Here is a 23,324-nt window from a genome sequence, read left to right as displayed (position 1 = left end):
AAAGTGCACATTGGACACTGGAAAACAGAATTTTAACTAATTTGTCACATGAAAACTAATTTACAATTTTGAATTTACTAGGGTCGCTAAACAATAATATGTGAACAAAAAATATATATATTTCAAGCATATATTATCTTAAAAAGTACAAACATCAGCTACATTTAGAAAAATTATTGCTTAATATAGCAAAAATGCGTATGGCTTTCGTGAATATTTCTTTTTTAACTCTCCAACAACAATCTGCTAACATTCCCGCGCTCCATTTCCTTTGATAGCACTTCTCCATTAAGAAGATGTCCTGATGCAATCTCTCGCCTTGTACGTCACTCACGAACATCCAAATTTGCGAGAGAGTAATTCAGATAAGAGTCCATCATATGTATTTTTAAGGACATATTATACCACAAAGCTTTATATGACATTATAAGTTCATGTATAAGGTTTTTGTAATTTTCCGATTTATGATTTCCTAGAAAATTTTGGACAACGTCCACAAAACATTTCCAGTCAAGTTTTACCTGATCAGTAGTTTTTTCTTCAAAGCTTTAATCCTTTATCACTTGCCGTATTTGTGGACCTATACATATTCTCGTTAAGTTATTGCCTCACCGAGTCTTGAATCCTAATTTTCTCATGGATTTGGAGACTTTGGCACAGGCAGTTCGGAACTATAAACGATGGGTCTGGTTATATATTTTTAATAAGGGTACACCAGTATAAAGTAAATTCAATTTTTATATTCTCAAGATTATTTTTATATTAGTATATTATAGAAAATTGGAACTGGTTACGAGGCAAGTTAAGTGATTCATGAAGTGGGTGAATTCAATCGGATATAAAATCTCAAATTTATTCATTGTCATCTGACTGACATAAGTGATGGCACACCCTGCACTAATATAAAATATATAAATATGCGAGTTCGAATGGTAATTGATTTGCTTATTGCAATTCAGATTGTACAAATCTTAAATCGAATAAAATGAAGCTAACCAGTTTTTAATGCCAGCCGATTTTACCATACTTTACAGATATACATACATCAAAATCAGCTCAGTTAACGAGAATGGAAATGCATTTCTACTAAAAAATCACACAATTTGAACATTCTGATGACAGTCACTTGCACACCATGTAGGAATGCTGGAATAACTCAATTAAAATAAATTAATAGACTTTTTACTGGCTTAGTCAATAGATTTTCTTGTTAAAATATTAAAAAATAATCTATAAAAGTTTGAAAATATTTTATTAATAATTATCTAATATAATATATATCTACATATGACTACTTATAAAGCCCGCAGTCACTTAAATTTAACCTAACGAAATTAACCAAGAGTAAGACTTAACTAGGGTTACAGTTATATTAAATACGAGTATTCAGCAGAAGAATTAATTCGAAAAATGCGGGTTTCTTATCTGGCTCTTTCCCTCATCGGTGGAATTTTGAAAAGCAATTGAAACCAGAGCTATTTTGGTTCTGAACTAGTCCGCTTCGGTCATTTGCCTCAGGCTCGGATGCTGGCATATGCCGCTGCAAAGCAAACAAACAAACACAATCTTACACACGGAGTCATTCAAGTGTTGCGCTATTTGGAATTCACTTACTGAGTTGTGTGCCAACAATCACCGGACAGACGTGCTGCTTGCTGCGATAATCGTATTCATGGTACTCATTCAACTGCGTCCAGTACAGCAGCGCATTCGCAGGCAGCGAAACGCCCAAGTCCAACTGCGGAAAGACAATAGCGCCACCCAACTTGGGTGTCTGCAACTGCAAATGAAAATTGTAGAATTTGTATAATTGATTTGGCCACATTTGACTCCCGCCCATTTCATCGCCCATATTTCATTTACATTGAGCAGAACATTCGCAAAGATTTCTGTTGTTGCCGACAGTAGCGCGTCTGCGTGAACATCGTCTTCGTACGTCCAACGCTCCACCTCCCATGCGCCAAAGCTGCTCCCAGCATGCCCTGTAGCCAAGTGTAGTCGTTTCGCGTTCCTCGCGCGCTGCAGAAACTCTCCCACAGCGGCGCCGTCGTCATCACCCGCATCGGCGGTAATCTGTGGCAAGTCGCTGATTTCCTGTGTGCCCAACACATCGTGGTAGATGGCAATGTAGGGATCTGTGCTTAGGAGCTCCACTCGCAGCGGTTGCAGCAGCAGCTCAGGCAGATTACCGTTAATCAGGCGACAATCTTGTGCGCTGCTTCTGAATGCGCCACTGCTGCTGGCGGCGTCAATGTTTGTTGCTTCGCGGCAAATCTCTCCAATCAGCGATTCCTCAACAGATTTGTCACTTTGCTTCAATGGAAAAGAAGAATTTGCGCAACTTATATGTATTTTCCCTTGGCAAGAGACTTATTCGGAAAAATATGAATGAATGGCAAGTGGAGATGCAAGCGCTATGAGTGCTTTCAAGTGAAAGGTAACGTTCTGTTCTTTTCTTTGGAACTAAAGCTCTTTACTTGAGGTAGGTATGTACGCATGAAGACACATTAAAATGATTTTGAGTTTATGAAAAATATTCAAATATCAATACTACACAAGTGCTTTTTTGGGGAATATGTACAAATTCGGCAGAATCCCCATACTCATATTAACTTACCGTTTTATTTTTCTTATTTTGATTTGATTTTTTCTTGGAATTGCCGTTAGGTTTTAACATTTTCTTTTCGACCTTTGTCTTGGCTTTAAGCAGGTTTTTATTATTTGGACGTTTCTTCAACAGTTCTGTGAGAATATCGAGTGCTCTATCATGGTTGCCTAATTTGAGAGAAATAATTATAAAACACCCATTTTCACACCTCTTAATTGAATAGTCACTTATTCACTTTCAGCAGGACAATCCACACTCACAAGGTAGAGAGGCCAAATTATGCATGAGCGGATTCATAGTAGATCCATTGCTTCACACACCTTCACCACCTACTCACCCATTTGGAATTCCGTTGTAGCCAGCGCTTCCATAATCTCGAAGCGCGCATTCTCCACCACCGCGTTGCTCCCACCGACTACGCTTGTCATCTCTTCTGTGGCATTTGCCGCCCCCGCCACATCACTTAAGGCACCTTCAATAGCAGGCAGCTTACCCAATGCCACTTCCATCCAAAATTTCGCAATCATAAAATCGCCATTTTGTCCTGATTTACGACCGATTTCCAGACAGTCGCTCCAGGACATTGCTGAGCTGCGGAGTAGAAGAAATTACATACACGCACTTGTCTACGAATGTCAGCCAACATATTCAAAGGAATGCCGAAAGCAGATTGCTTTGAGATGCCTTGTTGGTGTTGTTGACTTGCGACTTACCCCAACTTTATGCCGTTCACCTCCCCCACAGCCAAGCGCTCCGGCTCGAGTTGGTAAACACCCTGGATACGCAGCAGATTGAGCGCCGCCTCATCGAAATCACTTTCGCTCGGGAATTTCAACGACTTCCTGGTAATCGTCAGATTTTCAACAATTTCTATTGGCATGAATCGAAGAATAACAACGAGATTTTTAGAATATTTGTGTGTCTGTGTGTATTACTACGAGAGACAAGCTGACTTGTAGAAGCGGAGTTGTGAGTGACAATGCCGGCGGGATTTCCGTCTCGCATTAACATTGATTGACAATCGAAGTTCGTTCGTATTGTCGACATGTCGGAATGTCAATGCGACAATGCCAGTTGAAGGACTCACCTGTTGTGCTGTCATTGTTGTGTGCATATTGCCGTAGAGTCTGCCAGTCAGCTGTGAAACGCTTCAGAATGGTCAACGCATTCAGGGGATTATTCACATATTTGTACATATCGGCGGCGGCGACATCGTTGATGGCTTTGATTTCTCTTGTTTTGCTAACGGGAAATTAAAAATATTTTATTTAAATGGGTGTAAAGAATATATTGATTCGGCAACTATTTTCAAAATATTTTCAATTGAAAGCTTTCTTAACCCTTTTCAGTAAAGGGTTTCAATAAAATTAATGACCATATTAAAGAGCTATTTTATATTTTGAATACATTTAGATCCCTCCTCATTATATTCTCAATCATTTTGAAAGCTTTAACTTTCTCCACGCCCCCACTTCGGCACTCACCTCTTCATTACATCGACTTTCCGCTGCAATGCGCCGATGTATCGCCGTAGCGTGTCGGTTAATATCGCTTGCGTATTCAAATACTCAATCATTTCATATTGATCATCGATCGTGGTCGCCGATTCTCCGACTTGCGCCTCGGCTGAGACGAAAGCGACGACCAACAAAGTGATTAGCATAAACAGCAGCAATGTAAGCGAAGATGTTGGACTAACTGTTGTCACTTTGTGGCGGGCCGGTTTCTGTGCTGTTGAGTTTAAGCATTGACTAAAGTTCAATGACATCGCTGCACAGCTGTAGGGTTTCCAAAGTACTAATGATGTAAGGGTGGCTCAAGGTCAAGTAACGCAATTAGTCAATATCGAACTCTCGTTAGTTGGTCAAGCGTTACTTAATAATGGAGCTGCGCCAATTTTATAATTTATTTTTAAAAAGCAAACTTAGTTTACTTTGCCTTTCTTTCGGCCACACTTTTTAGATGATAGTCGTTCGAAAGCTTCTCATAAACTGAACTGTAATTTCTTAAGAATGCTAGTTTAACCAAATTTTGTTGCCGGCTTAAAAGCTCTTGGAAGGCTGTGGTCATGGTGCTTTTGGATTTTCTTTTAATACGGTTCATTTCAGGTCAGCATAAAATAAAATATGCTAAAACGATGCTAGTCGCTGAGGCATCGCTAATTTGCTGGTATATTCTTCATTAATTTTTGGGCGTTTACATCTTCGCAAGATGTTCAACAGAGCTCTTCTGCCACAAAACAGTATATAGAGAAGTGATATTCGAAAATTTTGCGCTGGTTTTTGCTTTTATAAAATTTATCTTAGAAGTAGTGTCACAGATTTTTTCTTTATCGTCTGTTAACAATTAGATATAATTATCTTTATATGTATATAAAATTCTTCTGTACGTGTGCATGACACTGAACTCCTCCTAAACAGCTGTACAGATTTGAATGCAATTTTTGTGTGTCTTCAGGTGGATTTGAGAACGAAGTTTGTTATCACCATTCTGTCCAATTCAATGGTGCATTTAATTTTTTTTAAATTTATTAATTTTGTAGATGTTTTATATAGAATTCTTTTTGATAGGGAAATATTTTATATGTCGCTACTGTCGGTGTACCAAATCTTCGATCCATTTACAGTGGAACTTCTCTAACTCGAATCATCATAATCCACAAAATAGCTTCAAGTTAGAAGAAGAACTTCGATTTGTAGAATTTTCATTAAAACGTCGTCGACGCGTGTATCCTATTACGTTGTTATATGACTTTTCAATCCTTAAATGTAAAATCATATTTTTTGTTCGCCTCCATATGATATATAGGGAATCTTTTAAAATTCTGCCTCGATAGTAAAATTTTAAATTTTTTATATGCCCTGGGCGATAATTTCGATTTATGGAAGTAAATTTGTATGAAATTTGACTTCTATTGCCAATTCAAGAGTTCGAGTTATGGAAAACTTCGAGTTAGGGACTTTGAGTTATGGAAGGAAATGTATATGAAATTTGATTTCTAAACGCTATTGCCACTTTAAAAGTTCGAGTTATGGAAGTTCCACTGTTTCATTTCAGTTTTTGTTTAATATCGGAATAGCTTGAAATATCATGAATGTCTGTCGGGTCCGCTAGTGTATGCTATTTTCTAATTTCTGAATAATTTGATTTTCGTTATTTTGAAAATTTGAAAGTTCCATAATGCGTTATCTGCAAATGTGATACGATATGAATTTAATATTTATATAGGATATACATTCTTTGCTTGGCAAATCACTGAACCGCTTGTGAAACTATGTGACTGAGTTCTGAATGGGTTTAGAAACCAATTTTTTATCGAGAAAGTGTGCACAAGATGATTATGTTTGTTGTCGAAATGTGTCTTGCAGAAAACATACGCTGCTTCAATCTACATTTAAAAGTGCTGTGTAATCACCAAAAAAGTACTTCCTTAGTTTACAGTTGATGCATGTTCAATATAGAAAATTAAAAAAAAAAATGTATTTTAAATGATAATAAAGAAGAATTCACCTGCAGATCTATATACACTATACTCGTAAGTTTGTATCATATATGTACACTAAGGTACAACGAAAAGTTTACGCTGAGTTCGGATGCAAACTTCTGCATTGTGTATTAGTGCTACGATGTAAAATTTAGCGTTGTAAATATGTTCTGGGACTTCGTACCGGTATTAGTTTCCTGGTAAAGTTCACAGTTAAAGCTAACTTGACTGGTAAGCGAGTAAATCAACTTATACAAATTGACTAAAATATTTGAGTAACTCTCTACACAAAATCTCTACTTAAATCTTATAGTGAATTCTTATCACTTTCGTTTTTATTTCTTTCATCAAATTTTTAGTGTAATTTAAATATATTTAGATAAATTTCATTCGTTTATCTTTGATCTGCTTTTAATATTCATTCATAACATTGCACAATCGAATTCAAAGACGAATATTTCGATTCTGGAGGCTACTTTCGAAGAACGAAGAACAAACTTTTTGTACTTATGACTCATTCTCCCGAAAAATATAGATTTGGTCCATTACCCAGAAAAAGTATTGATTTCGGGGTACATCACTCAAAAGTAATAACTGTAATTGAAGACATTCATGTGTCACCCAGTGTACCTTTTGTGCTGTGTGTGTGGTTCGGCATGTTCTTTTTACCCGTACTGCGCTGCTGTCAGTGAAGTAAATTTCCAGGTGTCTCTGCGATATCTGCTCGATTGTTGTGCTGCTCATTTCATAACTGACTACGTGACTAAGCGTAAATAATTTTTATTTTTATTTTCTCAATGTTTTTATTATTCTTTTTTATTGTTTTAGTTGTTATTGTAGTTGTTATTTCAAACATTTCGGATCAATTTCGGAACGCTGGCTGTGAAGCACATACATAAATAAAATGGGAATATTGATATGCGTTTGTTTTTATTATGTAACAACAGAAAAAGCAGACTTTCTTCAGATGACTTGTGGTTAGATGCCGGCAAATTGAAAACAGCTGTCAAATGCATTGATAACTGTAATAGGCCGAAAAAATGTATTACAAATGCGCACATATACATACATACAAACCATGCATAGCAACTGTGTAAATACTCGCTTGCGTACTCTCACTTCTATTATATATAACAAGAAGCATCTGAATGCTGGTTTGTCTGATTATTCTCACGGAAGAAAAAAAGAAAAAGAAGTTAGTAAGAAATAAAAGAACATTTTTAGTTTTTACTAGCTTAACTTTTTATTACAAAAGCAATTTGATTTGACAATTTGAAATTTATATTTTTAGTTACATGTATATGTGCATGTACGGTCAATATATTTCATTGATTTAAACAAATTTATTACAATTTAATATAAAAATTCTTAAATTATGAGTGTAACCATGCACTTCGTCTCAGTGCAAACCCTTCCATTGCAGCGATTTGTAACCGTCCTTCTCTTTACCGCAAGGCCGAAGGAATTCCTGCCCGGTGGCGTGGAACCACTCGTTGCAAACTGGTTAAATGAAGAAATTTAAATAAATTAATTTTTTAAATCGGCATATTTTTCGAAGGCGGCATAAAGTTATTGACTATAAATTATGAAGAAAATGGAGACAAAAAGAAGCATGGAAAACAAGGAAATGGTGGTACAAAAAATCGGTGTGGCTATAAAACCCATCTCACACGGCTGGTTCATGTATCTCGGGTCTTTAAACCCTCTATAAATGATCAATTTTCTCAATAAGCTACTTAAACGGATCATCAAATTCAACGATATCACATATTATATATTCAATGATCTCTTAAAATAGAAATAATATTCTACCAATTCCATTCCCTCCTCCTCCTTCTTACTTCCCGCACTTCTGAAACTTCCAATCCCTGCAGCTCGTTAATTTAAACTTAAAACCTGGTTTCACAAAAACATAGCTTGTACTTACTCCACTTTGAGCCCACCAACACCGGACAACCGCCATGTTTTGTGCGATAATCCAATTCTAGCGAATCGTGTAAATTGTACCAAACGATCATGCTACCCTTTATGGCGGGCGCCGACAAGCGCAAATACGGGAAGGCGGTAGCACCACCAAGCTCCACATCGTTGATCTATATACAAATAAAGATAGCAGAGTCGCAAATAGTTTTAGATTTTTTATTCAAAATACTTACATAAAATAGCGCAGTTGCTATGCGATTTCCTTTACCCTCGTATTCATCTATGTCAGTAGCCTAATCAGGAGAGAGGTGCAGCATGAAGTATAGTTACTATCTATCATATTAAAATATAATAATTGTATTGAAATATTCACCTCCGAGAAGTCATAGTGTGCGCCGTAATGACCTCCTATGCCGTAATTGGCTACTTGCAAATGTTCACCGGATTCCAAAGACAGACCCGTTACGTCCTTTAAGCGTTGTACGATGTTTTTCAAAAAAGGCCGCGTCTCAAGCTCAAGCCAAGTATTTTGACTTGTACGTATATCCGAGTAGACTGCCTGATTTACATCGCCGATCTTCGATCTCTCCACATTGTTTTCGGTTGCATTGATAATTTGTTGAATTTCACTCTCGTGTATGCTTTCATGATAATAGGCGATAGGTGGGTCGTGGTTCAGCTCCTCCTTCTTGAAAGGTGCTATAAAGCGGAAGGGTACATTGTTGTGTTCGTAACGGCAGCGTAAATTACGTTGTTCGCGCGGTGTCTGCTGCAAATCACCGTTGCATGTCTTTTCGAAGAGTTCGTCGAGCTCGGTGCGCTGCGTGTGAGAGTCGGTTGTGAAACAAGTTTGTATGAATATATGAAACATACCTGCATATATTTTTTGGTTTCATCCTCACTTGTCATGGCATATCGCTCCTCAAGTGCTTTATTAGAGTAGAGCAGTCTGTTATGCAAACCATGTGCATTGTCGGGATCTTGTGCCAAGAGCTCTTCATTGAAGAACAAAGCCAGCCTTCCTTTACCTGAAAATTGTCGAATGTAAGGCGTCAATCTTTTAACAAAGCTTATTTTAACTCACCAGAGTAGAACATAGTGCTCGTTAGAAGTTCCAGTATGTCCACGTCGCTGACTTGTCCTATAAATGTCTGCGTACCATTGAACTCTTTCGCTTCTTCGACCAAACGTGTGCGTGCATGTATAAGCCACTCGGCCGCGTACTTTAGATCTCCCGCTGAATATAAATTGCGACCCAGCCAGTAGCACTCGCTAGACGTGAAATTAGAGGAAAAGTTCATCTCCATTAGGTCGCCAGCAGCCACATCAATGGTGTCTTGCTTATAGGTGCGCTGTAAGCGTGCCAAACCTTTGCTGGCGCCCTGCAAATCGTCATTGGTCGGGAACGTAAACTCTTCATTCGTCTCAATTTTGGTGAGATTGTCTATGTAATCTGTACGAAAGGGTTTATATAAGTTATTTTTGTTTAGCGCGCTTCGTAGAGCCTTCACTTACTTTGTGCGGGTTGCTCTGCGAACACTGTCCGGTTTAAGTTCTGCCAATCGATTGCAAAACGGCTAATGATCTTGTATGCATTCAGTGGATTTGAGTAGTGCTCATAGTAGTCGCCGTCGGCCTCTTCAGAAACCTGCTCCAGCACCTCGAGTGTTCTGTGAGTACATTGAAAGTAGTTTACACTTGCACGTTCTACTGCCACGTTTATACTGAAATGCACAGGCTTGAATTTATTTTAAACTTACTCATTCACTTGCCGACTGATTGCTTCCATATCCTCCATGTATTTCTCCAAAAACTCAATTGCTTTTATTTCCACCTCCAGCAGATCGTATAAACCTACAATGGACGTATAGTAATCTCCACTCACATATCGGCTACAAACGGTCAGTAGCGCTAAAACTATGAATTGTTGGGACTTCATTGACGGCGCGCAATCTCTAGCTATTGCCTCGTTGGCTACAAAAGTATAACTGACAGTGGATTCAACCAAAGTGTTGCACATAATTTTTCATGGGCGAAAGTAGTTCAATACGCCGAAAGTAACTGTTTGCACAAGTGTTTATAACACAGTCGAGTCAACGAGCTCCATTTAAGAGCAATGTATAAGCTGTATTAATATTTACTTAGTTCTGGCTATATTTATTGTTGTATAGTTATGACCTAATGCAATTCAGGAAAATACCAACGTTTTGTTAAAATTGTGATCAGTTATTGAAAGTAGAATCATCAGGAACTAACATTTTAGGCGTAAACTTTCCTCTGTAGATAGCGTTTAAGTCGAGTATTTTTTGTTGAGAAACGATCACATCAATCAAGAATAACCATTACTTCTTAAACGCCGACGACAAAATTTTTGAGACAAGTACATATGTATGTGATTGGCGTTGCAACCGTTTAGCCGGTTATAGCCGAATCAACGATAGTGCGCCACCTCTCTCTCTCCTTCGCAGTTCGGCGCCAGTTGGAGATTCCAAGTTTAACCAGGTCGCTCTCCACCTGGTCCCTCCAACGGAGTGGAGGCCTTCCCCTTCCGACATATACACATATATATTGCAGTTTATATGAGTTCTTCAGTTGGGAAAAGTATCTCTTACAAGTTCGTTCGGTATAATAAGTGGGCTACAAATACGTCTATTATACGTAGAACGCAATGAAGTTTTAAACTAAGATGAAGTTTTGATTAAGATGATTCTAGTATTTATATGAAGGCTATTTTCGAGGTCCCTCCTTTTTAATTAAAAAAGAAAAACAGAAAATTAAAATTTAATGGGCAAGGTTTTTTATCATTCGAAAGAAGATTCTTTGGCATTTATTTTTTAAAGATTATCTCTTACAAATGTTGGCCGCGGCTACGTCTCAGATGGTTCATCCGTTGAGTCCAATTTCAATGACTGCCGGCCAAAAATGTGACATTATCTGTTCATCATTCAAATGTCGCGGAGATCACGAGCTTTCAGGCATCAAATAGTCGGTCATGATGGCACGATAACGGTCACTATTGCGTTCTCACCGGTATCTGAACAGATGATTCCAGTTCTTGAATCCTTTTAGGTTGATTTTCGTTACAAATGCGGCAATTTTCCTTGTTTACATAACCATTGAGCCATAAATGGGCCTCATCGTTGAACAGAATTTGGCTCGACGACGTTGGATCTCCTTGGAACTTTTCAAGAGCCCATAGAGCGAAGCTAAGTTCTAAATTGCGGCAAGTCGTTTCATACGGCTGTCCGAGTTGCTGAATCAGTTGCGGCGACGAATCCACTCTCCACGGTCTTCGTGTACACTCTCAGCTACGGCAGCTATATTTTCTTCACCGTGTGCTGGACGTGGTCTATTCCGTCGAATGTTATCCAATAATAAATGCTGGGTCTCAAGATGGTTGATGCAGTGCGAATAGTACGCTTAGTAGGCCGATTGTGTTCATAATTAGTTGAGTAAGTATGCGAAACACATTCTTTACAGAAAATAGAATTTTCGTAATAAAGTTGAACAATTTGTAAATGCTGTTAAAGTCCTTCCTAATGCCAAACAATAGTGAACAAAAATACAGGACCGCTTGACACGACTCCGCGTGATCTGGTTTTTGAAAAGAATATTGGATAAAGTGTTTCTGGGTACAAATAGTGGTTCTGGCATACAAAATATCTCCCATTTGAGAGAGAAATAGAAATAATTTTGGGTCATCCGGTTGAGTTTGGAGAAATCTTGAGACAATTAAATGAAAATGAATTCTTGCGCAATGCGTCATCATTTCATTGAAGCCACACCGAAGGCAAAAGTATGCTATGCGCGTACTCATACTCGTCTTCATACCGAAAATAAAAATAAAAAATTCAAAATGAATTCAAAATAAAAAAGATAAAAGAACATGATCTATAATAATATGGATTTGAAGAAGTTAATTAAAAGTAACGATTTGTTGCTTCATTCTTATCAGAAATACACACATACTCTCGTACACCCATACAAATGTCATCAATATTGAGAAAATAAAAATAGTCGGACCCATAGATAGCACTTCTGCAGCACTGCTTCAGATCTGCTGTCAACTGAAGCTAATCAATGTGCATTTTCGCACGCAACAGCAAAATTAACTCATTCTTTGAACAAGAGCAACAACACCAAAAAAAAACCAAACAAAACATAATGAAATTGAAGAGCAATACAGCGCCGCTGATAAGAGCAACATTATCAACACATAAACACACACTGCTTCACCTGCCACCTGCTCTCTGCGGCAGAGGCGCTTCAATTGCTCAAATAAAGAGGCACATATTTTGGTGCTATACCCACAATATCTTAACGGTTGCTAGACCATTTACGTGAGACCACTAAAATGCGGCCGCAACTAGCTGGGGCCCAACCGCCGATATTTTGTTGAACCGTCAATGTGAGCTTCTGCAATTTCAATTACTGTGATTTGTTCCAGCCACAGTTTGCTGATAAACAAATAGAAAAAAGGGCACATTCAAGACATGCCAGAAGTGGGAAGTCAGTGCAGCTATCTAGAATTTAGATATGTGAAGCGCAAAAAATATGGTTCATTATCACTTTGTGCCAGTGGCTAAGTGCTATTTAACTGTTCTTCAAAGAGTTTGTCCAACTATCACTTTCATTTAGTTACTAACAATCGGGCGAAACGCTGCGTGTACAGCCAGTGGCTGCGTAACGGAAACATGTACTTGATCGGTTTGTTGCTACTGCTGCTCGGCGCCGACTTTGGCGCGTCACAAAACGCCGACAATTACGACAGTCTCACAACCTCCATTGCCGGTCTAGAACAATTGATCGCGACTGAAGCGTATTTGATTGAAAATTTAGAGAATTACGCGAAGGAATTGGAGAAAAAATTACTCGTCATTCGCAGGTGAAGTGTTGTTGTAATTTGTGTGGCAGCAGTTGGAGTATCTATTGTTGTAGCTAAGAAATTAAGTTGAAATTGATTGGTGTTATTCAGAGTGTTCTCTCCACCGACGATCTCGAATATAATGTCCTATCTAATCTATCCATATGATTCGTTCAACGTCATGAAGTTGGAACTTTAGTGCTACCTATAGTGCTATGAATCATTTGATTCGATCTGACTTGAATAAACCAAATAAATATACTGAAATTCGTGGGGATGTGAAATATCCTTCAACCGAAGGACTACGTAGAACAAGCATGGAAGTCTATCTCACATATAACTAAAAATTAAGTACTTTCGCTTCAAAATCACTTTCAAATTTGTATCTTGACTCCATAGACCAGTAAAGACCTAATTAACACGTCAGCACACCAGCTAAGTACTTGGTTGAAAGTGTATATCCCAAACTCGTTTCAGTTATGGAATATTGGACTTCGGATAAAAAAATGTACCTATTGAAGGAAATGTTTCTCGTGTTTAAAGACCCCTTAGATCTTTCTCTAGAACTTTTCAACAGACTATAAAATATGTTTTTAATATAATGACATGAAAAAGAAATTATTGCTTAACTCTTAGATTTTTTGATTGATATAATTTATGAACGGTTAGGTTAATTTGTCTAAATTTAACATTTTGACTGTGACTGGAAATTGTGTTAATAGAACCATAAGCCATATATATCTGAATACAGTAGAACTTCCAGAACCCGAACTCTTCAATTGGCAATAAAAGTCAAATTACATACAAATTATGTACCTTCCGTAACTCAGAAGTCTCTGTAACTCGAAATTTTTTGTGGATTAGGGTGGTTCGGGTTAGGGAAGTTCAACAGTATGTTGTTCGTGGATTGTTGTACAGCGATATAAGTAACTGCATTTTATGCAACACACAATCGTTCAACTCTCGTATTTTCATACTTTTCTCACAGCGTGATTACCAATCTTCGTGCAGAGAATGACAAGGCGCAAAAGAATCCTGGTTACTATGTATCTATTCCTACAAATGTATTCTCTTTGGTGCGGCGTTTGCACAAGGACTGGACTTATTTGGACATTTACATGAAACAAAGCGTTGGTCCAGGTAATTTCCGGGAATTCTTTAAAATTTTAAAACATTAAAATATTCATGAAATATATTATATTATCCACAAAAAGAGCAAACCAAAATTCTACACGATTATTGGTCCAATTTGCCCAAGGCAGATGATTGGAGCGAAGCGGTAAGCGCAATCAGCCGACTGCAAGACACCTACGATCTGAAAGCAGACGACCTGGTCAAGGGTTTAATTAATGGCAAAAAGTATGAGTGAGTATCAACTGAAAAACAAAAAAAAAAATTGGAGTGTCTATCTAAAGAGTACTCCGAAGAAAAAGTCAATATGCCTATTTTTTTTTAATTTTAATGAAATTTCTCTTCTCAGCACTAAATTGTCGTCACTCGATTGCTACGCAATGGGTTTGGAGTTGTTTAATCAGGCAGATTATTGGGGCGCCGGCTTTTGGCTTTACTCCGCCATCAATTTGCATGAAGAAGATCCTCTAATAAGTTTGCATGACTTGAGCAAAGTAAAAATGATGGAGCTCTATGCGGAGACTCTGCTGCGACAAAGTACATACCATAGAAATATATAAAGCTATATCACATACATCTTTGAAATCAGTACTAAGAACTACTCTCTTTCAGCACGCTATCAGGATGCGCTGTCAATGATCGATGTGATACTGAGTTTGCCTGCGTCGAAGCCGAACTCTGAACTCCAGCGCAAGAAAAACACGGTGCAATTGCATATTAAAACCTACAATCCAGAACCCATAAAGGTAAATTTCCACAATTTGAATTGGAAGCAATAACACAGCGAAATGTGCGTATTCATTTGCAGAGCGCGATAAAACGTGTAAGCACTTACCAACTGGGCTGCCGTGGCATGTTTTCGAACCAACCATCGAAACTCTATTGCGTCTACAATACGACCACAACAGCGTTTCTCAAATTGGCTCCGCTCAAAATGGAAATCCTCAGCCGTGAACCATTTCTGGTCGTTTTTCATGACGTTATGAGCGATGCGGAAATCGCGACGCTTCAGCATATGGCTCAACCATCTTTGAAGCGTGCAACCGTATTTAATGAGCAAAGCAAGTCAAGTGAGGTGGTTCCTGGTCGCACCTCCAAATTTGCCTGGTTCTACGATGGCACAAATGAGGTTACAACACGCGTCAATAAACGTATTGTTGATATGACTGGATTTGAACTTAACGGCTCGGAAATGTTGCAAGTAATGAATTATGGCCTTGGTGGGCACTACGATACGCATTACGATTTCTTCAATGTATCCATGGTAAGCCAAGAGATGGACTTTTAAACATTTGTATAATAAATTTGCATTTTTATGCTTTCGTTTTAGACGTCTAGTATTGTGTCGATGCAGGGTGATCGCAAGGCCACGGTCCTCTTTTATGTAATTAAACTTTTCCTTTTTACATAAGTTAAATGTATTTATGCTTTATGTACCTCACTAGATGACTGATGTGGAGCAAGGCGGCGCTACCGTGTTCCCAAACATTAACACTGCGGTCTTCCCCAAAAAAGGCACAGCTGTCGTGTGGTATAACCTCAATAATCGGTATGAGGGTGACTATAGAACCCTTCATGCCGGTTGTCCAGTGATAGTTGGCTCTAAGTGGGGTAAGTTCCATGGTTTTGATCGCACTAGCTGATATGTATATATGATTTTATTGATTTATTGCAGTGACCAACAAATGGATACGCGAACGAAACCAGATGTTCCGACTGCCGTGTTATAAAGAATAGTTTTATTTCAAGATTTTATACATATTTAGGTTCAAAGAACTGCTGATTTTTATTTGTATTAAAATAAATAAATAAATGAAAATTAAATTGCAGTTTTTGAGTCTTCACATTATGGTAAGCTTATACATCCTTCGATAGTTGGTTGGTAGGTTGGTGGTAGATTTCGTTTATTTTGTTTTGTAGAACCTTCGCTTATATCAGCTCTAGGCGTTCACCAAATTGGCCATGTCTTTAGGTTTTTCTTATTCTTTTTCGTTGTTTTGCTTTTCTTATTCTTTTTCAATTTTCATTTGCTATCGATATTAAAAAAAAATATTATCGATCTAAAAACGCTGGGTTATTAATTTTTAATAAAATATTCAAATTCAAGCAGCGCCAAACGCAAAGCAGATACTTATTTACATAATTACAGCATTATAGTATGTATGCGATTCTGTATATTTGGTATATAAACAAAAACAAAGTCGGCGCATTGACCCGAAAGCTCTCGAGCTCACGGGCGACACAGTGCTTTGGCACAGCAAATATGTAAATTAGAAACCGGTTAACTAATCGCTTTACACTTGAGCCAACGACCCACACGAGCAGGCTTGCAGCACTAACTTGTTTACAACCTTTCTCTAACCTTTTCACTCTATGGAAAGCCGACTATTTCAGTGAAGCTGATGGTTGGCTTTCAGAGGTTACTTGACTTTCAGTTAGAATTTCTATTTAGCTTGAAACGGTTAGCGCCTACATTTGAGCGCTGCGCGTGCAAGATTCTTTATCATTTTCCTTTTAAACTATTGTGTGATTCTGGTGCTCAGTGAAAATGCAGTTATTTTTCTTATTAACCTGCATGCTCTTTCTGCTCTCTGGAGCGGCGTTTGCACAGAAAATGGAGTTCTTCTCCTCGGTGCATCAAATGTCGAAATTGGTGCAATTCGAAGGAGTTCTCTTGAAACATATGCAAAGATATGTGGAGAGTAATGAACATAAATTGGATTTTCTAAAGGCGTAAGTATTTCTTCGGGGAATTTTTGAGAATCTCAAACATTATAATTAAACCAATGATGATGGTAAATACCACAATCGTATTTTACAAAAATGCCATGAGATAAATTAATAGAAGCAACAAGGATATCATCTATAAGACTACAGTTTGTCATAATTATTATTCAGCTCATAAATCGGAGTTCCTGTATCGACAGAGGCTAGAGTAATAAGACATTGAGTTGAGTAATACAGTTTCATAACGTTAATTTTGACATTGATTTAAGTGAATAGTAACCTATGTGGGCCTTCTTCGGTAAAAAACAGCAATTCTAGATGTCGAATTATTATTGATTTTAGAAGCTTTCGGGCAGAACTTTTAACCGTTACTGCCCGAAAGCTTCTAAAATGGTAGGTAATATAAATCACTTGAGCAAGTTTAATAGTTTCCAGAAACATAGAAGGGTTAGAGAAAGAACGTAGAGCCACGCATTTCTCAGGATTGACCGTGTTTTAATAAGATCGTTCTTGACTGTAACCAATTTCTTTTCAGTCGTTTGGCTGAATTGGAAAGTGATCGTTACGATGCGCTTCAGGAAGGCTTGGACTACTTCGATAGTCCTGTAAACAAATATTTGTTAACGAAACGTTTAACGCTGGACTGGGAGCGTGTTGAAAATATAATGCAACATGATTCGGGAAAAAGTATGTAATCTATGGCAATCAGGTCCATAATTTTATACTTAAAAACCGCTATCTATCCAACAGAAGCCCTCAACAGAATAGAGCATCACTTCACAACGCAACCATACCCCGAAAGTTCCGAATTAGAAGGAGCCATTGCCGGCTTTTTGCGCATACAAGATATCTACCGCTTGAAAACGGCGGATATGGCACAAGGCATACTCGAGGGTGTGAAATATGAGTGAGTAGAAAATTGTTAAAATATAATACATTATACCAAAGAATCTTAGTGCAAATCAGGTGTGTTAATTATATTATCTTATGAACAGCGTGGTGATAGATGCCCGTCTCTGTCTGGATATCGCCAAATACGCTAAAGAGCAAAATCAAATGCGTCTGGCGCATGCGTGGGCCTTGGAAGCATTAGATCGTTTTCACAAAGCCGAAGAGAGCACGAGCCAACTAAACATTGATTCGGATAAAGTCGTCGAAGCCGATATTTTGGAATTGCTGGCGAAGGCTAAAACTCACTTGGGTGATTTGAAGGGCGCCAACCAAACTTATGCCGATCTTGTAGCGTTGCGGCCAGATGTCGAGAACTATACGAAGAGCTATTTAGAGTTTCAGTCAGAAAACAGCGACGGAGAATACGCCACTGTTGATCTCACCGACGAACATGAGGTACGTAAGACAACGTCTTAGTGAGTTGTAAAGTAAATAATTGTGCTAACTAACGCAGCCACTGCCAGCGGATCTGCTAAAGACCGATGAGTTCGCGCGCTACAAACACACCTGCAATGGCTTGATCACGCAAACGCCAAGTGAGGAGCGCGCATTGCGTTGCGGTTATCTCACGGAAACACATCCATTCCTACTGATCGCACCCATTAAAACCGAAGAATTGAATCATGATCCGTTGCTTGTGGTCTATTACGATGTCGTGTCGGATGCTGAAATCGAAGAAATGAAAAGTTTGTCAAACGATCAAATTGTGCGTGCAACAGTTATGGGTCGCAATGAGAGCATAGTCTCGCCGGCGCGCACAAGTCAATTCGCCTTCCTGCCAAAGACGTCACATAAACTGTTGCAGACGATTGATGTGCGCGCTGGCTATATGACCGATTTAAATATGACTTTTGCTGAAGATCACCAATTCCAAAACTATGGCATCGGCGGTCATTACGGGCAACATTACGACTCGTTTGATTTAAAAGCGGTGAGTAAGAGTTTCTCAGCTCTTTCGCCAAAATATTTTTCATAAAATACTTCTTTTTTTTAGACCCGACCAATACATAAAATTGAAATGGGCAATCGAATTGCAACACTGCTCTTCTATGTGAGTAAACGCTTTAATTTTGTCATTGAAATAACTGAGTTATATGTATGTGTTTCTAAACTTTCCATCCAGTTGACGGATGTTGAGCAGGGCGGTGGTACTGCCTTCCCCTACCTCAAGCGCCTATTGATGCCCAAGAAGGGCGCTGCAGCCTTCTGGTACAACCTGCATGCCGACGGTGAGAGAGATTTCCGCACTCTGCACGGTGGCTGCCCGATTATTGTGGGCTCCAAGTGGGGTAAGTTGTATGCGCTTATATGCGGAGATATAACTTTCTAGCAAAGTAATTATTCTTCCTTTGCAGTGCTCAATCGTTGGATCCGCGAGTTCGTGCAGAGCGACCGGCGTCCTTGCGAACTGTGGCGTGACAGTCAAGACATTAAATGCTTTTAAAGATGCCTAGAGGGCTTTACTATATATTATTATTATTTTTAAGTATTGTATTTATAAAGTATTCATATGGTTAACTGAACTGGTGTCTGGACTTGTTTGATTTAGCTGCAAATAATAGTATTTCCACCGATACTTACATGGAGTCCAAAACTGTAAATTTCCAGTAATCAAAAATACGTCAAAATTGTAGTTTTAAGTGTTTCATTTTATTTTTTGTGTGTGTGTATTTTCTGCAGAATATTCAGCAATAAAGTGTAGTTCATGTTTCACTATTCATTAAGTCCGTGTGGCAAACTCCACCAAATGTTTCATTTATTTATTTTTTATTTTTGCAATTTTATTACTAATTAATAACTGTAAACAGCTAAGAAAATCGTTTTTTATTTGCTAAAAATAACGTTCATATCTTCTTCTTTTTTAAATAATTTTTTTGTCACTGCGATGCTGCACCTTATCGTTTATCAATATTATTTAAGTGTGGACATATACATACATATAAGAGTTTTAACTACTCTGCTTCCACAATGCCGTAGTATTCAAACAACACAAATTGTCAACATTTATCGTACATAAATATGTATGCTGAGATGTTTTATTAATTAAGTTGCTGTTTCTATATATTTTCTTAAATACACATGATTTATTTGAAAATTGGGTTTCTACTAATCTGTATTTGTCTTCAAGTGCTTCAAGTAGCATTTTTCATCTGCGATTTCGCACTTAAAAATATCAAAAGAGTTGGACATTTTTTTTTGTTTATTTTTTTTATTTTCTTTGTTAGGTGGTCCATTTTACGTGCATAATCATAAGTAAACACTAAGTTCTGCTTTAGTTTTCGCTTTTCTCATCTCAACTGTCGAATTTTTCGTCCTCCGGGATTTTTTTGTAATTTTTAATTGATCTCTGTTTAAGATTATAGTTTTTGAAAAATTCATACGTACTTTTTTAAATATGCGTGTGGGTAGTTTTTGATTTCTGGAATTAATTTTGACATTTCTCATTTCTCATTTGACATTTGACATCTGACATTTGTCATTTGACATTTGACAGTTGTCATTTGCCATTTGACAGTTGACAACTGACATTTGACATTTAACAGTTGCCATTTGACATATGCCAGTTGACAAGTGACATCTGACATTTGACATTTAACAGTTGTCATTTGACATATGACCGTTGACAAGTGACATTTGACATTTAACAGTTGTCATTTGACATATGACAGTTGACAAGTGACATATGACATTTCTCATTTGACATTTGTCATTTGACAGTTCACATCTGACATTTGACATTTGAGATTTGATATTTGACAGTTGACAAGTGCCATTTGACAGTTGACATTTGACATATGACATTTGACAGTTGTCATTTGCCAGTTGACAATTGTCATTTGACATTTGACATTGTGCGCAACATCAATACAATTAGGCAACGGAAGTAAATAGCTTTCGAAATTCTCATTTTCATTTACATTTGTTATTTTTATGCTTCTTCGCATTTCACTAGTTTCTTAAAGTTTTTATATTTTTTGTTAAACATTTTTCTTCGTTTTTTTTTTGTAAATCCTTTTCTAATTATTTTGCTTTAAATTCGCTTCAGATTTGATTTAGTTTACGTTACTTTTTGAAATATTTCTTTCTTCATAATTTTTTTTTGTTTATTTTTCAGCTGTTGTCTTTCGTGCAATGTGTAGGCGTCTTGTACAAGCTGCTTGTTACTTGTTGTTGTATAGTATATGTAAATATTAGCACTACTCTTGCGCCTGCTGCTCTGCATTGACAGTTAGTTAGTAAAGTTCTCAAAAACAGGGATTGTCATAAGGGGCACACACATGTAACATCAATAGATATTTTTCTTCAACGGAGTTCTTAGCTTAATTAATATATATGTATGTACGTGTGGGTTCTTTTATAAATATGTATTCTGTTCAACATCGTAAATTCTTGCTGCTTCATAAATAAATACATTTAATGCTCTGCTAATTTCATAAATTCTTTTATATATAAATATTTATTAGTTTCTTAATACCTTTTTCATGTTTAATGCATAATATTTGGTTTACAGTTATTATAAATAGTTTGCTTTTTCAGAATTTCTTTGTTTTTATTTTTATATGTTTTCTTTGCTTCTTCTTCTTTCTTTAATCATCATCAACTTCGTCTTCGTCTTAATTTTAGGCGTTTATTGAAATTACAGTTTCTTAGTTTCGTGTTTTTTTCTTTTTTGTTTGTTTCTTTCTTTTATTCGCTTTTAATCAAATACATTTATATATAATATAATTATGCATGTGTGTGTGTGTATCATATAATATGCATGATATCATTTACTATGTATGTATACATATATATTTATTCATTTATAATAAGTAACAACATGTATTTGGTCAAAACACTCAGTGTATACATTTAGATAAGTTCTGAAAATTCTTGGATATGATAAAATTCATCAAAATTGTAGGCTTCAAAACGGTGCTGAACGCCGCCAGCAGAGCGCCAGCGATTGCAGGTCAGCACGTGTGTATGTGTGTATATATATTTGAATGAGTTTGTGTGTGTATGTGTTTGTAAATTTCGGTAGTCAAAACTTCCGGTGTACGCCATTTCCAATTGTGGGTCTGTCTGTGGGTTTCAATGCGCGCTTCTTTTACTTTAATACTCTATGTTGTTGTTGTTGTTGTCTACTGCGCGTTCATACTACTTCTCTTACATATCTATTTTTGGTTGCTGTTGTTGTTGCATTTAAATTTCGTAGTTGCGAAACTTGTTGGCCACATCGGAGTTCTCGGTACCCCACTCGGTTTTCCGGTTGCCATAGTAGAGTGCAGCGCCACCCTCGGATGCGCGTCGATGTGCCGGATTGGGCGATGCGGCCGACAGGCCACCGCTGCTGCTGCCAGCGCCAGCGCCAGTGGCAGCGCCCGCTTCGGGCAGCATGCGATCCTTGGTCTTTGGCGTGGCCCAGTGCATGGACTGTGATTTCAAGAGAAACAGAATTATTGAATAAATAAATTTCGTGTGTTGAGTGTTGTGTATGTCTTGTGCTACCATGCGTGTATCATGTAGTTACGGTGAATTGTTTTCTCTTCATTAACGCCGCCAATCGGGGCCGTATTATATAGCATAAAAGTGCAGGAAAATTGTTCGCGTTTGAAGAGCAGAGATTGATCTCCTCCATTTAGTTTTTACGAGAACAATTCACCGTTATTTTATATGGTTTCACAGTTATAAGTTTAATAAAATGTCGGTAAAAAAATCTAATCGTGTTCATACACAAATGGATATGGAGTAGGGCAAATTCACAACATCAAGTATATTCATAAAAAGACGATGCGATTGCTGGAAAAATAACAAAATTACGTTTATCATGCAAGTTTCAAGTTTAATAAATTCAAAAACTACCTCGGACGTGGTTTCACAACTGTAACGAACAACCTCTAAAATATGCATATGTGTATGGAGTCACATCGCGAACTTATAAGTGGACGATTTCTCCAGAAAATATTTTTATTTTTTAATACATTATACAATATAATTAGTCGGATCTAATATGTACCGAACTTTAAATTATTTCCAGCATTGAATTGGTCACTTTCTCTAACAAATCATTTCCAAGATCTAATTTCTCTTAAGATTCTTAAAAAGCAAGGACCAAGGTTTAACTATAATAATTGGTATATTTTTCGAAATGCGCTTCCAATACAATCGTGCCATGAGCTGTCATTACGGCAGTATTTCTCAATATTATTTGGAGATTATTTTTTGGCCTTACAAGAAAAATGACGATAAAACTGAGAACAGGTTGATAAATTCATACAACATCCTTTCCTCTTTTAGTGTTTGAGAAATGAAAGGTCTCGAACTCAAGAGGATCTATTTAACTGCTCTTTATAAATATCACGGACCATTTGTAAAACTAATGAAAATTTTCCATGCTCTACCACGATCTGGTTGGTGGTATTTAAGAAGAGAGAACTATTTTTCATCACGTTCGATAGATGACGAAAGTCTGGCTCCCACGTATCTGTTGACAGTCATAACTTTTTCCTGCTTAATGGTGCAGAAGCATGGACGATGTCAACGTCCGATGAGACGGCACTAGAAGTTTTCGAGAGAGACGGTGGAACGATGATCTGTATGAGTTATAAGACGACATAGATATAATTTAGCGTATAAAAAGACAGTTTTTCTAC

General features: G+C 37.4%; 4 protein-coding genes across 6 annotated transcripts in view; 1 reads left to right on the top strand and 3 right to left on the bottom strand.

Moving 5' to 3' along the window:
- Positions 1-1,424: 1,424 nt before the first annotated feature.
- Positions 1,425-4,588, bottom strand: LOC105220724 (prolyl 4-hydroxylase subunit alpha-2). The gene is made up of 8 exons (XM_011197190.3): positions 4,093-4,588; positions 3,696-3,850; positions 3,322-3,478; positions 2,946-3,199; positions 2,618-2,775; positions 1,864-2,313; positions 1,615-1,780; positions 1,425-1,540 (listed from the first exon to the last, which is right to left on the bottom strand). Exons 1-8 carry the CDS (start codon positions 4,374-4,376, stop codon positions 1,515-1,517), a joined length of 1,650 nt encoding a protein of 549 aa, XP_011195492.3. The 5' UTR covers positions 4,377-4,588; the 3' UTR covers positions 1,425-1,514.
- Positions 4,589-7,318: 2,730 nt separating this feature from the next.
- Positions 7,319-10,024, bottom strand: LOC105218405 (prolyl 4-hydroxylase subunit alpha-2). Its single transcript, XM_011193969.3, has 8 exons — positions 9,776-10,024; positions 9,531-9,685; positions 9,100-9,468; positions 8,889-9,043; positions 8,389-8,835; positions 8,249-8,308; positions 8,020-8,185; positions 7,319-7,592 (listed from the first exon to the last, which is right to left on the bottom strand). The coding sequence occupies exons 1-8, from the start codon at positions 9,952-9,954 to the stop codon at positions 7,492-7,494; spliced, it is 1,632 nt and encodes a 543-aa protein (XP_011192271.3). The 5' UTR covers positions 9,955-10,024; the 3' UTR covers positions 7,319-7,491.
- Positions 10,025-12,407: 2,383 nt separating this feature from the next.
- On the top strand, positions 12,408-20,238 carry LOC105218385 (uncharacterized). The gene is made up of 16 exons (XM_011193938.3): positions 12,408-12,900; positions 13,868-14,019; positions 14,094-14,244; positions 14,360-14,547; positions 14,623-14,756; positions 14,819-15,274; positions 15,341-15,394; positions 15,456-15,621; positions 16,539-16,743; positions 17,273-17,424; positions 17,488-17,644; positions 17,733-18,084; positions 18,143-18,619; positions 18,683-18,739; positions 18,812-18,977; positions 19,044-20,238. Exons 1-16 carry the CDS (start codon positions 12,710-12,712, stop codon positions 19,130-19,132), a joined length of 3,147 nt encoding a protein of 1,048 aa, XP_011192240.2. The 5' UTR covers positions 12,408-12,709; the 3' UTR covers positions 19,133-20,238.
- Positions 20,239-21,669: 1,431 nt separating this feature from the next.
- LOC105218367 (J domain-containing protein) overlaps positions 21,670-23,324 on the bottom strand; it is a 30,983-nt gene continuing 29,328 nt past the window's right edge. For all 3 annotated transcript variants that reach the window (XM_011193922.3, XM_011193913.3, XM_011193927.3), the window contains exon 5: positions 21,670-22,104. In XM_011193922.3, coding sequence (XP_011192224.1) covers positions 21,874-22,104 — 231 coding nt within the window. In that variant the 3' untranslated portion in view covers positions 21,670-21,873. The remainder of the gene's footprint in view (positions 22,105-23,324) is intronic.

Source organism: Zeugodacus cucurbitae, chromosome 2, assembly GCF_028554725.1.
Source record: "Zeugodacus cucurbitae isolate PBARC_wt_2022May chromosome 2, idZeuCucr1.2, whole genome shotgun sequence".
Lineage (NCBI taxonomy): Eukaryota > Metazoa > Arthropoda > Insecta > Diptera > Tephritidae > Zeugodacus > Zeugodacus cucurbitae.
The sequence above is the reverse complement of the archived record's forward strand: the minus strand, read 5'-3'. Positions and strand labels throughout refer to the sequence as shown.